General features: G+C 41.0%; 1 protein-coding gene across 3 annotated transcripts in view; it reads right to left on the bottom strand.

Annotated features, from left to right (window-relative positions):
• The window catches only part of COL28A1 (collagen type XXVIII alpha 1 chain), a 114,526-nt gene that overhangs the window by 20,654 nt on the left and 76,275 nt on the right, over positions 1–17,597 (bottom strand). For all 3 annotated transcript variants that reach the window (XM_068405316.1, XM_068405315.1, XM_068405314.1), the window contains 3 exons: positions 15,183–15,251; positions 12,940–13,008; positions 955–1,023 (listed from right to left, as the gene is read on the bottom strand). In XM_068405316.1, coding sequence (XP_068261417.1) covers positions 955–1,023; positions 12,940–13,008; positions 15,183–15,251 — 207 coding nt within the window. The remainder of the gene's footprint in view (positions 1–954; positions 1,024–12,939; positions 13,009–15,182; positions 15,252–17,597) is intronic.

Below are 17,597 nucleotides of genomic sequence, written 5' to 3'. Positions count from 1 at the left end.
TGGAAGCAGCACAGTGTCACACATTTGTAGGATTTTGACACTCAGCCCAAACTTACTTTTTTTAAACAGACTGTGTCTGTATGATTTACTAAGATACTGAAATTGCTACAGCTTTCAGAAAGCAAGGCAAAGTCAGACATACATCCTGAGAAAATATTCATGCTCTGTTGCTCATTGTATTTCTGTAACAGGTTGGTAATAGCAATGTTTCTCCATTCAGATACTAGTTTATTCAAAATGCCAGTGGAGACTTCTGTTAATCCCTGCTAAGGAAATCACAGAAGAAGTTACAAAGGCGTATCTATTTTTAACTTACGTTAAAGTGGAGAAACATACAGAATGTTTCTCCTCATTGCCTTTGTAAAAATAATTGATGGACACACCTATAATAAAGAAATCCAGGCATGCATTGAATTTCTTTTCTTACCAGTATGTCTTTTTTTGAATTATAAATCATTTCAGTGGAGGGAGGAAAAAATTGCCCAGGTGTTGCATACTGGCTGCTTATAGAATTAACTTTTCGTTTTCCTGTTTCTTTCCTAATGGTTTTATTAATGACATTAATTGGATTCAGTTTCACTCAGCAAAAATTGCAAACATAAAATTCACATTTAACATATTTTCCACCACAAAAAAATCTCTTGGAAACAGAACAGATACAAACAGAAGAAATGCATCATTTAACTAACTTATCAGCCTGATAGTTCTGTTCCATTTCCAGCTGTAATCTCATAAAGTTTAGCTTCAAATGCAATTTTCATCTAGTTAGTATTCCTTCCTAATCCGGTTGGTAGAAGTGTATGGTCAGTGCCCACATTTTTATGCTTCATTTCTCCTGCAGTTGCATCAATGTAAACCAATAATGGATGAAGATATTTTGGTATCTGAGAGATCAGAGTCTGGCAGCCAGCATCACAAAAGAGCACAAAAGCTTCAACATGGCATTGTACCAACCTTGGGACCAGCCATTCCGCTTCCTCGTGGCCCTGGGGGCCCAGGAAAGCCTCTTATTCCACGGTCTCCCTGAAAATAGTCAGAGAAATGTCAGTAATTTATCACCTATTAACTGTTACATCTTTCATGCACTTACAAAGCAGTCAGTCAAACTACTGAGTTTAAAAAACAAAACATAAATGTTACATACATAAACAGTTGCTTTATAGATAGATATAAAAAAAAGCCCCAAATGCAGGCACCATTATTTGAGCTCTAGGTGAAGAACATTAATCCCCAAGCAAAGGTCCATGTGATCAAAATCACCAACAGAGTTAGGACTCTAATTTTGCAAACTTATCATCTACAGAAGGAAAAGAAAAGCAAACTCATTTGCAAACAACACCATTTTTCCATCACATTCTGCAGGGGCTCACCAGGATGGACAGGGAGGTTACTGGTGGGACACAACAGTTATCCTACCTTTTACTGATACTGTGCTTGTTCTGAGACTACAGATGTTTAATTTCCAGAACTATCAAACTAATGTGTTTATGAAAACTAAATGAATTTTAATAGCATTGATATAGAAATAAAAAAAAGAACAGCTCTTTGTTTTCTTAAAAAGCCTTAATGCGTATGTTTAGCTTGATTTCTTACGGAAATGAGGCTTAAGTGATACTCTGCCTGTGGTTCTGCTTGTCTGTGTTAGTCCTCTTTTTTCTCCCAGTACATTTTGAACTCATCAGTTGATTTCAGCCAAATTCATCAGAAATGTAGAGGCCTTGAGCATATTCATTTTTGACAGTTTTGGTGATAACTGGAGTCTGGGTAAAGAAGAGAGATTCAATTTATGCTTTTAGAGGGGCAAAAAACCCCAGCGGGGGCTCATCCCTTAACCAGCAGAGACAGAAGGCAGCAGCTGGCTGGCCAGGGGGAACGTGGGTAACACTGAGCCCGGTGCTGCCCCTTGTGCTGCACACAAGCCCAGCGAAGGAGATGGGGGTCAGGGGACATTACCGGTAGGCGGAAGGCACGGGGACATAAGAGGCAATTTTGTTTTCCTCAGTCCACAATTGTACAAATGAAGGAACAGGCACATGATCACTAGAAAACTCCCATCAGTTTGAAAAGAAAAAAAGAAATCTATAACTGGTAAGTTATAGATGCAGAATATTCTGAATTAGGTTTAGCAAATGTCCCTAAACCTATGCCTGTGCAAGCAAGTGCAAAAGAAAGGCATCTTCTGATAAGCTATTGATCATCCAATAGATTAACCACAGAGCCAAGAAGAAATTGTATTTCTTGACAAAATAAAAATTTTTGTCATAAAACCTCTTCATTGTACTTGGTTTTGCACTCAGAAAAGCTGTAGAAATGGCTGTGCCTGCAGAGGGAGCATTCTAACCAGCAGAGAGATGCAAGTATGAATCACACAAATCACAGGTGACACTTGAGTTGTGGTAGGTGAAAAGAAACAACATATCAAACTGATTAAAAAGGAAGGAAACAAAAGTACAGAATCTTTTACTGACTTCCTTTACTTTCCCAGAGGAATGTGTGCAGTCATTATAACAACTGCTTTTAGGTGAAATGCCCAAGGTTCACTCTCTAGCAAGAGATCACTCCAATCTGTGGGTTTTTTTTTATATATGGCTATGACACTCTCATGCTAAGTCCCGACATATGTGCTATTTATGTAAATATATTAGAGCACAAACTGTGCTCAGGTTTGATGGATTTGGAGAGGTGGGAACTCTGAATCCAAAGGCTAAGGCTTAGCTTATATATTTATTATATATTTTATATATTAAAGCATTATAAAGCTTATAATGCTTTCCTTCTTGATCATAGAATCCTAGAATTGTTTTGGTTGGAAAAGACCTTTCAGATCACCAAGTCCACCTCTAAACCATGTCCCTCCTAAGCACCACATCTACACATATTTTAAATACCTCCAGAGATGGTGACTCCACCACTTCCCTGGGCAGCCTGTTCCAATGCTTGACAAGCCTTTCAGTGAATAAATTTTTCCGAATGTCCAATCTACATCTCCCCTGGCACAACTTGAGGCATTTCCTCTTGTCCCATCATTTCTACTTGGGAGGAGAGACTGACAGCCACCTCTCTACAACCTCCTTTCAGGTAGTTGTAAAGAGCGGTAAGGTCTCCCCTCAGCCTCCTTTTCTCCAGACTAAAAAACCCCCTTCCCTCAGAACTTGTTCTCTAGACCCTTCACCAGCTTCGTTGCCCTTCTTTGGACTCTCTCCAGCACCTCGATGTCTTTCTTGTAGTGAGGGGCCCAAAACCGAACACAGTATTTGAGGTGCAGCCTCACCAGTGCTGAGTACAGGGGGATGATCACTTCCCTAGTCCTGCTGGCCACACTATTTCTGATACAAGCCAGGATACTGTTAGCCTTCTTGGCCACCTGGACACACTGCTGGCTCATATCCAGCTGGCTGTTGACCAACACCCCCAGGTCCTTTTCCACCAGGCAGCTTTCCAGCCACTCTTCCCCCAGCCTGTAGCGGTGCATGGGGTTGTTGCGCCCCAAGTGCAGAACCCGACACTTGGCCTTGTTAAACCTCATACAGTTGGCCTCGGCCTATTGACCCAGCCTGTCCAGATCCCTCTGCAGAGTCTTTCTACCCTCAAGCAAATCAACACTCCCACCCAACTTGGTGTCGTCTGCAAACTTACTGAGGGTGCACTCGATCCCCTCGTCCAGATGGTTGATAAAGATATTAACGAGAACTGGCCCCAGTACTGAGCCCTGGGGAACACCATTTGTGACTGGCTGCCAACTGGATTTAACTCCATTCACCACAACTCTTTGGGCCCGGCCATCCATCCAGTTTTTTACCCAGTGAAGCGTACGCCCATCCAAGCCATGAGCAGCTAGTTTCTCCAGGAGAATGCTGTGGGAAATGGTGCCAAAGGCTTTACTAAAGTCTAGGTAGACAACATCCACAGCCTTTCCCTCATCTAGTAAGTGGGTCACCTTGTCATAGAAGGAGATCAGGTTAGTCAAGCAGGACCTGCCTTTCATAAACGCATGCTGACTGGGCCTGATCACCTCGATGATCCAGGGAACTATAGGCCTGTCAGCCTGACCTCGGTGCCAGGCAAGGTGATGGAACAGATCATCCTGAGTGCCATTACACGGCACATGCAGGACAATCGGGGCATCGGGGCCAGCCAACATGGATTCATCAAAGGCAGGTCCTGCTTGACCAACCTGGTCTCCTTCTATGACCAAGCGACCCGCTTAGTAGATGAGGGCAGGGCTGTGGATGTAGTCTATCTAGACTTCAGTAAGGCATTTGACACTGTCTCCCACAGCATCCTCCTAGACAAACTAGCTGCCCGGGGCTTGGATGGGTGGACTCTTCGATGGGTTAAAAACTGGCTGGATGGCCGAGCCCAGAGAGTGGTGGTGAATGGGGCAAAGTCCAACTGGCGGCCGGTCACTAGCGGTGTTCCCCAGGGCTCAGTTCTGGGGCCGGTGCTGTTCAATATCTTTATAGATGATCTAGACGTAGGGATTGAGAGCACCCTCAGTAAATTTGCAGATGACACCAAGCTGGGTGGGAGTGTCGATCTGCTGGAGGGTAGGAAGGCCCTACAGAGGGATCTGGACAGGTTGGATAGATGGGCCAAGACCAATGGCATGAGGTTCAACAAGAACAAGTGCCGGGTCTTACACTTCGGCCACAACAACCCCATGCAGCGCTACAGGCTGGGGGAAGAGTGGTTAGAAAGCGGCGCAGCGGAAAGAGACCTGGGGGTGCTGATCGACAGCCAGCTAAACATGAGCCAGCAGTGTGCCCAGGTGGCCAAGAAGGCCAATGGCATCCTGGCCTCTATTAGGAATAGTGTAGCCAGCCGGTCTAGGGAAGTGATCGTCCCTCTCTACTCGGTACTGGTGAGGCCGCATCTTGAGTACTGTGTCCAGTTCTGGGCCCCGCACTTCAAGAAAGACGTTGAGGTGTTGGAGCGAGTCCAGAGGAGGGCGACCAAGCTGGTGAAGGGTCTGGAGGGTCTGTCCTACGAGGAACGGCTGAGGGAGCTGGGGTTGTTTAGCCTGGAGAAGAGGAGGCTCAGAGGTGACCTTATTGCAGTCTACAACTACCTGAAGGGAGGTTGTAGTGAAGTGGGAGTTGGCCTCTTCTCCCAGGCAACTAGCGATAGGACAAGAGGACACAGCCTCAAGCTTCGCCAGGGGAGGTTCAGGTTGGACATTAGGAAGCATTTCTTCTCAGAAAGGGTCATTAGACATTGGAATGGGCTGCCCAGGGAGGTGGTGGAGTCACCATCTCTGGATGTGTTTAAGAAAAGACTGGACATGGCACCTAGTGCCATGGTCTAGTCGACAGGGTGGTGTCAGGGCAACAGTTGGATTCGATGATCCCTGAGGTCTCTTCCAGCCTGGTTGATTCTGTGATTCTGTTGTCCTGTATATGCCGCATGATGGCACTCAAGATGATCTGCTCCATAACCTTCCCTGGCACCAAGGTCAGACTGACAGACCTGTAGTTCTCCAGATCCTCCTTCTGGCCCTTCTTGTAGATGGGCGTCACATTTGCTAACCTCCATTCACCTGGGACCTCCTCGGTTAGCCAGAACTGCTGATAAATGATGGAAAGTGGCTTGGTGAGCACTTCCGCCAGCTCTCTCAGTGTCCTTGGGTGGATCCCACCTGGCCTCATCATAGACTTGTGTGTGTCTAAGAGGTGTAGCAGGTTGCTAACTATTTCCCCTTGGATTATGGGGCTTCGTTCTGCTCCTCATCCCCGTCTTCCAGCTCAGGGGGCTGGGTACCCAGAGAACAACTGGTCTTACTACTAAAGACTGAGGCAAAGAAGGCATTAAGCACCTCAGCCTTTTCCTCAGCCTTTGTCACTATGTTTCCCCCCGCACCCAATAGAGGATGGAGATTCTCCTTAGTCCTCCTTTTGTTGCTAAGGTATTAATAGAAACATTTTTTATTGCCTTTTACGGCAGTGGCCAGATTAAGTTCTAGCTGGGCCTTGGCCCTTCTAATTTTCTCCCTGCATAACCTTACATCATCTTTGTAGTCCTCCTGAGTTGCCTGCCCTTTCTTCCAAAGGTCATAAACTCTCCTTTTTTTCCTGAGTTCCAGCCAAAGCTCCCTCTTCAGCCAGGCTGGTCTTCTTCCCTGCCAGCTCGTCTGCTGGCACATGGGGATGGCCTGCTCCTGTGCCTTTAAGATTTCCTTCTTGAAGAATGTCCAGCTCTCCTGAACTCCTTGCCCTTCGGGACTGATGTAACATTTGGCTTCTGGATTTACTGACAATTCTTCTTTCTTCCAGAGCACTGGAGACTGGCCAATTTGAGTCAAGACATAGGCATGGTACAGGATGCTCTTAATTTTAAATTGGTGTGTCAAGCTGATTGGGTTAAACTGATTGTCACATTCAGTCAGGAGGAAATTTCTCCTTCAGATTTGATCAGAGCGGGGAGTTTGTTGTTTTCATCTAGTCTGGTTTGGAAAAGGGAACTAAATAGAGCTACTCTCTTAAATAGTGTTCTTCTCCAGATTACCTGAGGCTTTTCTATCACGCATTCCCTGCCAATGCAAAGAGCCAAGATATTGGCAATGCCCTTGAACTTTTTGCCATCCCCCCCTACCCAGTTCTAGCTATAAACTCTCAAAGATTACAATCTTAAGTTCTTAAAGATTGTAGCACTTAAGTCTGGTACATGGTGCTGGGAAATGCTCCTCTGCGGTGGGATGAATGGTAGATATTCCTGATCCTTTAAAACATGCCCGATTTCCCAGTTCCTCCTGCAATGCATTTTCTTACAATTAGCTTGAGATTGTCATATTACTAGGAAATTACTGAGAGTCTGGGCAAATGTAGTCATCTTCCTATTTAGTACCATCTGTTATCAAAGCAATAATTACTGGCCCTCAATGTCTCTGCAAACCATAATACAACCTTAAGCTGTTTGTAAGAGAACTCTTCATCAGCAGAAGTTGTGCAGAGCAGCCAAAGCTTTCCCTGCCCAAGCCTCCCTCTGAAATCTGCCAGAGGTGCCAGAGCTAAGAGGCAGCTATACAGATAAAACTTTGCATTATAAGTTGTTTTTTAGGAGGTCCTGGGCTGCTGTGGCCTGTGAAACAGCCTATAAACTGCTGTGATGGACACTGACTGGGAGGTTACCAAACAAGTAAATGATTCCTTATGGTCCAGTATCCAATATACCTACAACCTGCTCTTAGACCAGCCCTGACCAAAAAGAGTGTAAGGGTGACTTGAAGTCATCTGCCTCTTCCTCCCATGGGTAACACGTTCTTATACAGGGTTGCTGCAGGTGAAGGATCGAATTTTAGCCTCATATGCTTAGTTAATACCAGATGTCTCACTAAAAAGCTCTTTTGTAGAGCTTTATAGTAATCCTCAAAGTTTCAGTATTTCTTGGCTTAGAGAAAAAGACTTTTATTTTGCTTTATGAGTTGCGAAGTGGAGCAGCTCCTTTTTCTAAGGTGTGACACTAAACTGTCCTCCAGGGAATTTGTTTCAAGAAGGATTAGTACCATTCTTTGATGAGGTCTAATTTATTTCCTGTATTGTGCTTGTAGACAAGCTTGTCACTATCAGCAGAACAGTGAACTAGAAAAACATCACCGAAACAAGAAATAAAGAGCTGAGTCAAGACAGCATGAAGTATGGGATTCCAATGTCTATTACATCCCATTTTTTCAAGAAGACTCATTAAATGACCTAATGGTCACCTGAAAAATAAATACTGGCTTCCAAATATATACACCTCATTTACTGTGAAGCATGTATATTTGATACTGAAACATACAACAGACACTGCAATACTCTCTTCAGTGAGAGCTAGTGGATATAACAGTATTTGTAAGAAGAACATAAAAAAAGACATTGTATCTCTACTTTCCACATTTTAGTTCAGACAGGGCCCAAGCTGCAGAAGTTATTTATATTGCAACTGGATCCAGCCCAAATGTTCATGCACTAAGGACTATGTTAGGGGTTTTAATAATCCTTCTGCTATCCTGTTACTGAGAATGAAGCTTGCTTTATTTCCAGTGCTGGGCTCTTGCGCTTGGGTGTCTGTAACCCACCTCCTAGTTGGCAACAGTGCTTTTAAATAATTTTTTAATTATATTCTGACATTATGTGCTTCTGTTTTAATGCTAGAGAAAATAGGGTGCTGCCAGGACTGAATGCATCTCACGTGTTCCACTTTTGTTTTCATGTGAATTTGACCTCTGATACATAAAATTCCTATCTAGCAGTGTGCACATATGTGAGCCATTTCTGAAAGTGCAGAGAACAGAGCTCTGATTCAGCTGAGTAGAACATTCCTGTATAATGATACTCAAAGGAATTTCAAATTAAATAGTGTGTAAATTTATGAGTCTCTTATCAAATAAATGTTCTTTTTTATATGCAGAGATTTGTTGCTGTTCTTATATTCATTTTTTTAATGTGGAAGGGATGAGAGGTAGTCAGTGCACTTACATTTTATTTGAAAAAATAGAAGATTGTCTGTTTTATGAACTAAGTTCCGGGTGAATTCTTGCAATTCAAGTGAATTGTTCTTCCTTGTGGCTAATCTTTGCTACCTGGAAGTTATGTAGAAACCAAAGATTCAAAACTTTGTATAAACAAACAGGAGAAAAAAATCGGGGGGGGAGAAAAGATGTTTATATACTTTGTTTCTTTTTTTCCAGTGTACTCTACACCACATCTAGTGTGGATGCACAGAACTAAATCACAGATGTGACTATCTGTTCGGATAATGCATGCTATGGTGCAGCAGTCACACACTGCAAAAGCTTCAGCTGCTCACCATTTACAGAAGCAATGTGCATTTTCCCCCACAGGATTAACATAACAATCTAGATGCATCCCAAAAAAGAAACTTACCTATTTTAAAGTAAAAAATACAAATTAAATTTTTATTGGATGTTTTTAACTCTTGATTTTTTTTTAATTTTCTGACAGAGACTGTGAGATAAGCACTATTCTGAGCAGCCAGATTTGATGGTCAATATCACACTGCAACACAATCAAACCTGTAGATCCATGCAAAACTTTCCGTACAAAATTTGATGTGAGCATGATTTGCCCTAATTGTGTTGTATTACTTGCAAAGACAGCTACTCTACCGGGTTCTTTGCAATAAGGGTCCTCCTAGAACAACATGCCCCTTCTCCATAACCCATGGATATGGTGCATTCTGGATCTACCCCACGACCCATTATTAGGAGTAGAAACCTCTGCTTGACAGGCAGCTTCTAGCTGTATGTGTCCATCAACAAATAGTGCTACAGGTCCAATAGCAGTGAATTTGCAGCCTGATGTTTACACTGTGTGCAATGTGTAAACAGCAGACCTGCCTGGTCTGCTCCTGGGGACTGACCACCCACTGGGGGTAGAAGTACACTAAGAACACTTCCAGATCAAATCATCTAGTCTAGCTTCATCTGAAGGAAATCCATTTCCTGGGTTGTGGACCTCTTTTTGGTCCGGAACCCAAAGCACAGTAAATGGGTCCACTGAGAGACTCACTTCAACAGCACATTTCCAATCCAGCCTAAAACACTCAGGCAGATCACCCGAGAAGACTCTGAGTTTGTATGTGTGGCTGCCTGAACTAGACTGACTGTGTATGCTGAGGTCTTTCTCCTTAGGCTGTACCACACCCAGCTCCCACAACCACAGGAGGCCCTGTTCTATTAACCTGAAAACACAGCTGCCTTTGCATCCATGTTTTTCAACAGTTTGGTTCTTAGAATCAAGTTACCTAATTCTGACAATTTTTGTGACAATGGAGATGACTTGATGGAAATGAGGAAGATACTTTTAACTTACATGACAACCCTGATCTGACCTGAAATTGTCAGAAAACACATGAGAATATTGATAACAATTTATCAGTTTGCCTTTGCCTAAACTCTTGCTGGCTTCTTACAATGAGTAAGGATACGAGTTTCTATTATTATTAGATATTCCGTTATACTATTTCCTGTTGTAATAAAATACTATTAAATTGTAAGATCCTTACCTCTTGGTCACATCTATTTCACTTTCCCTCAGTCAAATTCAGGTTGAAGTAATGGGCCTATTGCCAAATTTATTATTAATTGGTAATGTTCAACTAACACAACACAGGTCATACTCCTCCACAAAAAGATACTACCAATAAACCTCCTTTACTAGTACCATGAATATACTTCAGCCCACAGATCTGGAGGGGTGGAAATACTTCTTATGCTGTTCATGGGTGGAGAAGAGACGGACAAGTAAGATTTGACATCTTCATAAATGAACATGAACAACTCACTTCAACTGGCAATCATTTACATCACTTAGAGTTGAAAGTGAAAACTCTAAGTATCATAATAGCAAATCTATGATTTAATTAAATATACGTTATTGTATCACAAGACTTACAGTGGTTTAAGAATAACTGTGATAAAATTTCAGATCACATGTTCTCCACTGCAAAAAATGGATATATTTTCTTCTACTTTACAGCTTTTACCTCCTCCCCTCTCATGCATTTTATGACACCATATTGTACTTCCATCATTCATAATCTGGGTTGGAGCTTTCCTAATAATTATACGGCCAAAGAATTGCTTGCCTCAGCAATTACATGAATTCATGATTATAAGAACAAAAGGGACTTGTGACCCACTTTTTTATGTCTCATGTAAGCCAGGCACTATGACTTTCCTAAGTGCATTTCTGTATACCTTGTATACTTGTGATACTTCTCAGAAGCACAACCACAAACATTGATTTTAAAAATTCCAGTTGTGAGAAATTTCACTGCAATTATTCTAGTGGTTTCCTTTCACTTAAAAAAAAAAATCTTTTAATTCCATTTTGGATTTAACGCAAATTTCTTTATATTAAACCCCTACATTCCCACTGAAATTCTGATTTATATTTCCGGGGTTTGTAAACTTTCAACCATGGCATCATCTTATTTGATTATCTGACATGACCTTCCAATTCCTTTTCTTTGGGAAACACTACTTTCCAGAATTATGCATTTAGGAAGCAAGGGGGAATTCCAGACGTAACGATGGCCCTGGACATTCTGTAGTCATAAGTTACATTTTGATCAATATCTGCCTTAATAATTTCATACAAGATTCTAGGGTTTTAATGAAATGTTCTTCTGTAGTACCATGAAAAATGTCTTATAAGACCGTATTATATCAAGTCTGATATCTCTATTTGGAAAAGATATAATCTCATACAAAAAAAATCTAATTAGTTTAGCCATATGTATTTTTTTGTAAGTCTATATTGAAGAATATAATTGAAATTTCTTTTAGTTCTTTAGTAGCTTGTGTCATGGGCTAGACCTTGCATTACTTTATGTGAAATGTCTTGTATTGATAAGCAGTAATTCAGAATAGGAGCACAAAGCCAGGTTTCCCAGATTCCGTTGTCAGGCCATTCCATGGTCACTCTAAGGTCAGGTCATTCTAAGGATGAATGTCCTTCAGTTTTCCCTTTATTGTGGATATGTTTTTAAGAGGTTATTGTTGTTGTTTATTTTAAATGGGAATTCTCATGTTCTGGGAACTGAAGTTGAAAGTTCCTTCTGTTTGGGAAAAAACTTGTTTGGGAGATATTTATTTTGCTTTCTCCTGCAACAGGCTGCCTGTTTCCTATTTCACACATATAACGAGTAAATCATTAATAAAACCATGCTGTGGGATATTTTAAAGCAATTTCTTGTATATTTTAGTCTTAAGTCTCTTTTTTCCCAACTTTTTTCCAACATAGTAGTTACAATGAGACTTTTTAGGTGAATTACATACTGCTTCGAACTTTATAACACTTCAGCTATTCTGTGCTTTATGAAAAAAACTTGGAAGTGTTTCAGTGTTGTATTTCTAATCCCTTTATCAGTTTTGTTTTGTTTTGTTTTGCTGCCGAGTTTTGTCTCTAAACTAATATTAAGATGAAGGTTTATTGTCTAGGAACTTTAAAAATACCTCACTAGTTCCATGTAACCAACATTTCCCCTGACTCCTCTGGGGCCTTGCACTTCTGGAGAAAGGAAGTGCATAATTACTAGGCAATACTCTGCTTGTGTTGGATTCTGACTTCCACATGGAAACTCCAGCATCTAGAAACACCCTGGGTCTTTGCATGTGTGGAAAACCTGCAGATTTGCATCAAATCTGGGGATAAAGCAAGAACTGGTTCGTATCTATCATAGCAGAAAAGTCTATCATCACAAGCTTTTCTTCTAACCGAAATAGAATCATAGAATCATAGCATCGATTTGATTAGAAAGGACCCTTAAGATCATCAAGTCAAACCGTTAACCTAGCACTGCCAAGTCCACCACTAAACCACGTCCCTAAGCACCACATCTACACATCTTTTAAATACCTCCAGGGATGGTGACTCCACCACTACCCTGGGCAGCCTCTTCCAATGTTTGATAACCCTTTCGGTGAAGAAATTTTTCCTGAAATCCAATCTAAACCTCCCCTGGCACAACTTGAGGCCATTTCCTTTTTCCTACATTCACCCAAGTAACAAATGTCTTATCATTTGTTACTTGGGAGAAGAGACCAACACCCACCTCGCTACAACTTCCTTTCAGGTAGTTGTAGAGAGCGATAAGGTCTCCCCTCAGTCTCCTTTTCTCCAGACTAAACAATCCCAGTTTCCCCAGCTGCTCTTCATAGGACATACCCTCTATACCCTTCACCAGCTTCGTTGCCCTTCTTTGGACTCGCTCCAGCACCTCAATGTCTTTCTTGTAGTGAGGGGCCCAAAAATGAACACAGTATTCGAGATGCGGCCTCACCAGTGCTAAGTACAGGGGGAAAAATAGAAAAGAAAGTGGGAGAGGAGATCGCAGCATTTTGTCACATATATGCCATTCTAATCTAATGCATTTTTTGGAAGATCTTTGTTTACCTTGTCTACTAGTCAGATGCATGTACTACCATTGTACAAGTACCTTTGGTCCAGCATCTCCCACGCCTCTTGGGCCTGCTGGTCCTGGGGGGCCTGCTGGTCCTGGAGGTCCCTGGTACAGCAGAGGAATAAAGCATGTCAGTAGTTTTCCTGAAGGAAGAGTACTTGTGTTCTTCAACAAATAAGAGAATTTCAGCAATAGTTACTAATCTCTTTGGTTTTGCTGTATTTTGTCAAATTCTTCACACTTCTGATGTGTACTGAGCAGCAGTCATCCTCAGTCCCAGGTAGAAACCTGAAGAGACTACCAGAGTGGTGGAAAAAAAGTCTGTCTCTTGGCTTAAGAACATCGGAGTTGTTCTCAGCTCAGAGAAACCAGTGAGAAAGCAGACCTTGCTCCATGATTCACACACTGCAGACATTACACGTGTGGGGTACCAGAGCTAACCCATCTAAATTTGGGGGTTGGGTAACCCTAACATACTTTGGTATATTTGTGTTCCATAGTCTGTTCTCCTGAACTCTCTGCTCAATCTGTCACAGCCCCTTCAGCTGCCCTTCATACTGCTGGAGGCATCCCCAGCCTCCCTTTCAACACTCATAGGGCAGATGTCTTTGCCCCATCATGCTATGGAGACTTAGCTACATAAATCTTGTCCATGTCTGCCAGTGGTTTATGAAGTTGGTCTTTCCAGATAATGGGGCATGGAAAGGCTGCCCGAGAAGGGGAAAGATGCATGCTACAGCACAACAGAACCTTCACACATTTCGAGGACGTGTACTCATGTGGCAGGGAGAAATACAACCAGCTTTTAGTGAAGCCCGAGATTAGGTTACAGAGAAGCATGACTCTTACGGCAGTTGCAAATGGGAATCCTAGAATAGACATGATTTCAAGAATACCACTGCAGAGCAAAACTCTTTCTTTTAATTGTCTAGTCACTAATAGAAATGCAGGAAGCGCATACACCTAAGTTTGTCATCCTGTGACTGGGCAGACTACAACAAGTACTTGTATAGTTTTATTAATCAATGGTTACCAAACCAGGCTTCTCTTGAATTCTTTGATTAATTAAAAATGGAAAGTTTTCAGCTTCTCACTGACCTCTTTCATTCTGTATCTACCAATACTTCTTTTTCATATAGTTTAAAGAGATACCTTGTACAGTTTAAAACTTTAGTTCCTATGAGGCATTTTAAGGCCTACTAAAAGTTTGTCAGTCATCTATTTGCATCACTGCCTTCTTCATGATTGCCTCTGCATTTGGTTTTCATTTTTATTTGGGGTGACAGTAGGGTTTTTTCATTTGTTTGCATGCCCTCTGTTTAATGGGTCTGGGTCCGTTACTGGTGCTCCTTGACCCTCCAAGGAGTCTTGAGCTGGTCTAGTGTCCCTACATGCTGTGAAATGTGTCAGGTACATGGCATTACACCAGGAATTCTGAGTGAATGCCCTCTGAACTAATTCTGATCCCAAAGGATCTTCCCAGGATCAGTTTGAATGACAGGAAATTGGAGCTGAGCCGTGACTTATTTGGAAGCACTCAGGTCCCACCTCAGTATATTCGGGACTGCCTTTGTGGTTGTAGTTTGAAATGAAGCTGGATTACAGACATGAATAAAATAGTGCTAATGGAAGTTTGACATGTGGTGGTCAAAGGATGGCAACAGTATTTTCACTTTCTAGTAAAAGGTTGGTCAAACATGTCTGTGTGGCTTTGGATGACTGAAATTTAGGATGATATGCCCTTGTAATGGAATGTGTCAGCTGGAATACTCAGGCATTAACCCCTTCTGGAGCTAACCATCAGAAAAGCAAGGAGGGGGGAAATCTTCTAAAATGAGGATTTAACCCACTGGTATGAAAAGCAGCTGAAAAACCAAGTAATTGAAGGCTGCAAGATTTGACCAAGCAGATGTTATTGGAGATCTTGAACAAAGAACAGTAAAGACAAGGGAGGGAGGGAGAGAGGGAAGGTGGGAAGGAAAAGAATTCAAAGCAGTGTTTATATTAAACATGCATGTGCAGCCATGAAGATTTTTATGGAATTACACGGTATCCCTTTCATGATGCTGAAATGAGAACAGTTTATATCCAGTTCTGACTGCCTGTAGAACTGGCACTGCATCTAGGACAGGAAAGGACTTCAAAATATATATGAAATATTTAAATTAGCTAATGAATGAACGAGAAGATTAACTGCACTTAGTTAAGTAACTAAATATTATCACACAGTAATTAATTTTTTTGTAGAACACAAAGTGCAGAATTAAAATTGTACTTACAGCTTCACCTTTGTGGCCATCACCTTTTGCTCCAGGGGGTCCAGGTGGTCCAGGTGGTCCCCTGTCACCCTAAATACAAAATAGTAAGTCAGGCATTGTGCCAGTAACCAGATCATCATGATGTAACAAATATTAAGAGATACGTAAGGAAACTATTTAATATTCTTTTGGAAATATAGAAAGGCAATTACCAGCTCTTGCAATTTGTTTGCAAAGATCAGAAATTTTTGTGCTTTTTTTGTCCATTCAGTTGATCAAATTAAGATTTCAGAAGAATAGGAGTTCTCATTAGGAAATTATTAATTTCTAGATTTGTAGTTGCAGAGAGAAATCTTCAGAACATTGACTTTATCTTCAGTCAATACAAAGTTACATTTTTTTTTAAAAAAGTTAAACTTTTACGACTTTGGGGGTAAGTCCTGACATTTGAACAATGAATTTAACAATACTGAAACATAATATGCCAGCCTTAAGTTATCACATGTTGCACATTTTGTGCTTCCAGATAATCACATTGGTTCTCTCATACAGTAAAGCAAAACTGCATTCCTCAAGGGAAAGAAGTAAAAGAAAGAAATACAACCAGTTATAAGAAATACATAATTTCTCTTAGTTTAGCCTAAAATGCTCTGTATCAGGAGACAATCACTCCTTCTGTTGACTCTTCCACTGACTCCCGCTAAAGATTTGTGCATTTGCAAAACCTCAATGCTTCCTTTCATGACCAGAAGAGAAGCAAATAGCAATCTTTTCCTCTTCCCTCATTCCAGTGATCATTTTCCTGACATTTAATGAGAAAATTAACTGAGCTTGCAATAGACTGTTCTTCACAGAACCAAGAAAGAAAACATATTACTTTGAGGTATCTCTCAAGATACGTTGGCAGTCTGTACTGTACATGTTCACATGACAGCACTGCCAATTGTAAATTCTTATTGATACTTGTAGGTCACACATCCACCCCACTCCTAAGCATGATATTTATATGTCCATACAGGAAGAAGTGTACACCCTTCACTCAGTCCCACAGAACCAAGAAATGTAAATGGACTCTCCTGTAGAGTGTTGGAGGGTTAGTTGTTAATATACACACAGATAACATATCCTGAAGAATAATTACATACAAATAGCAAATATTTCCCTGTCTAGTCCAGGAAAAATAAATAGCTAGAAAAAAGAAACTACAAATGACTGAAAACTGCTGTTTCATCAGTGCGTTGTGCCTGGGAATTTCTGCAATAACATAATGCTTCAAGAAACCAGGAACGGAGGCCTGATAGCAGCTCACATCTCAGTGGCTGCTCTGTCTGCATAGAATGTCCATGACTGGAAAACAAACCGACTTACATTCTAGTTAGATATTCAACAAAACCAGACTTTGGGTCCAAATTCCTGTCCCATTACGGTCTCTACCATAGACACAAGCAATCAGATCTTCTTAACCAATTTAGCCCTGTCAAGGAAAATGAAAGAGCTGCTTTGTCTCTCCTAAAGATATACATAACAGGTTTAGGTTAGGAGGTAAGTGAACGAAGAAAGACAAGGTAGACTCAACGTTCTGGTTAAGACGAAGCCCTGAAACCACTTTAAGATGGAATTTGGGATAGGGATGCAAGCATGCCTTATGCTTGAAGAAAATTGTACATGGTAGGTCACTCCTGTATTAATCTTTCTTATTCCCCAGTTGAAAGGGGTAGTTTCACTGGAAGACTTTAAACACAACCTGACCACAAGATTCAAACTGCATCAGCCCTGGAAGATGTTTCTTCATGTTTCCTAATTTTCAAATGATGGAATTCTAATCCAGTTCTGTGAAAATTTAACCAACAAGTGTGCTTCTGATTCATAAATAGGTTTATAATGGAAAGCCAATTTTACCTTTTCCTCATTCTTAATATCCATAGTTCTTAAATTGTGGATAAAATGAGAAACGTTTTAGAAATGTTTAATAACATTTTTTTTTTAACAAGAAAGGACACCATGGATGATGAGTTCATGTCTATTTTTACTTCTAATTCCAGTACAGTAAAAAATGGCTAAACAGATGTTTTAATTTAATCTTAGCAGACCATGGTAAATACCAAATACATGTTAACACATTCTCTTCTGTAAGAATTGGGATTTTGTGAAGTGGCTGGTTTTGCAATTAGTAACACAGCTATAAATCTACTTAAGCCAAATCTATGCCCAAATCTGCTATAAGAAACAGTTCTCCAGTCCAGATTATTTAGTTTTAATTTTCTTAATAGCTGCATCGAAAACACACAACCGATACATTTCATCCTTTGCAAATTACTCTATATCTTCTTCCTCTAACTTATTTCCCACTGGCAAGAGAATGGTCTTTGGTCTCACCTTATTCTTTGAGTAGCCTTATGTCAACTCATGTGTACTACAGAGGAGAATTTTTTAGTC

Source organism: Nyctibius grandis, chromosome 7 (genome assembly GCF_013368605.1).
Source record: "Nyctibius grandis isolate bNycGra1 chromosome 7, bNycGra1.pri, whole genome shotgun sequence".
In the NCBI taxonomy this organism is placed as follows: Eukaryota; Metazoa; Chordata; class Aves; order Nyctibiiformes; family Nyctibiidae; genus Nyctibius; species Nyctibius grandis.
This window is presented reverse-complemented; position numbering and strand designations above follow the sequence as displayed.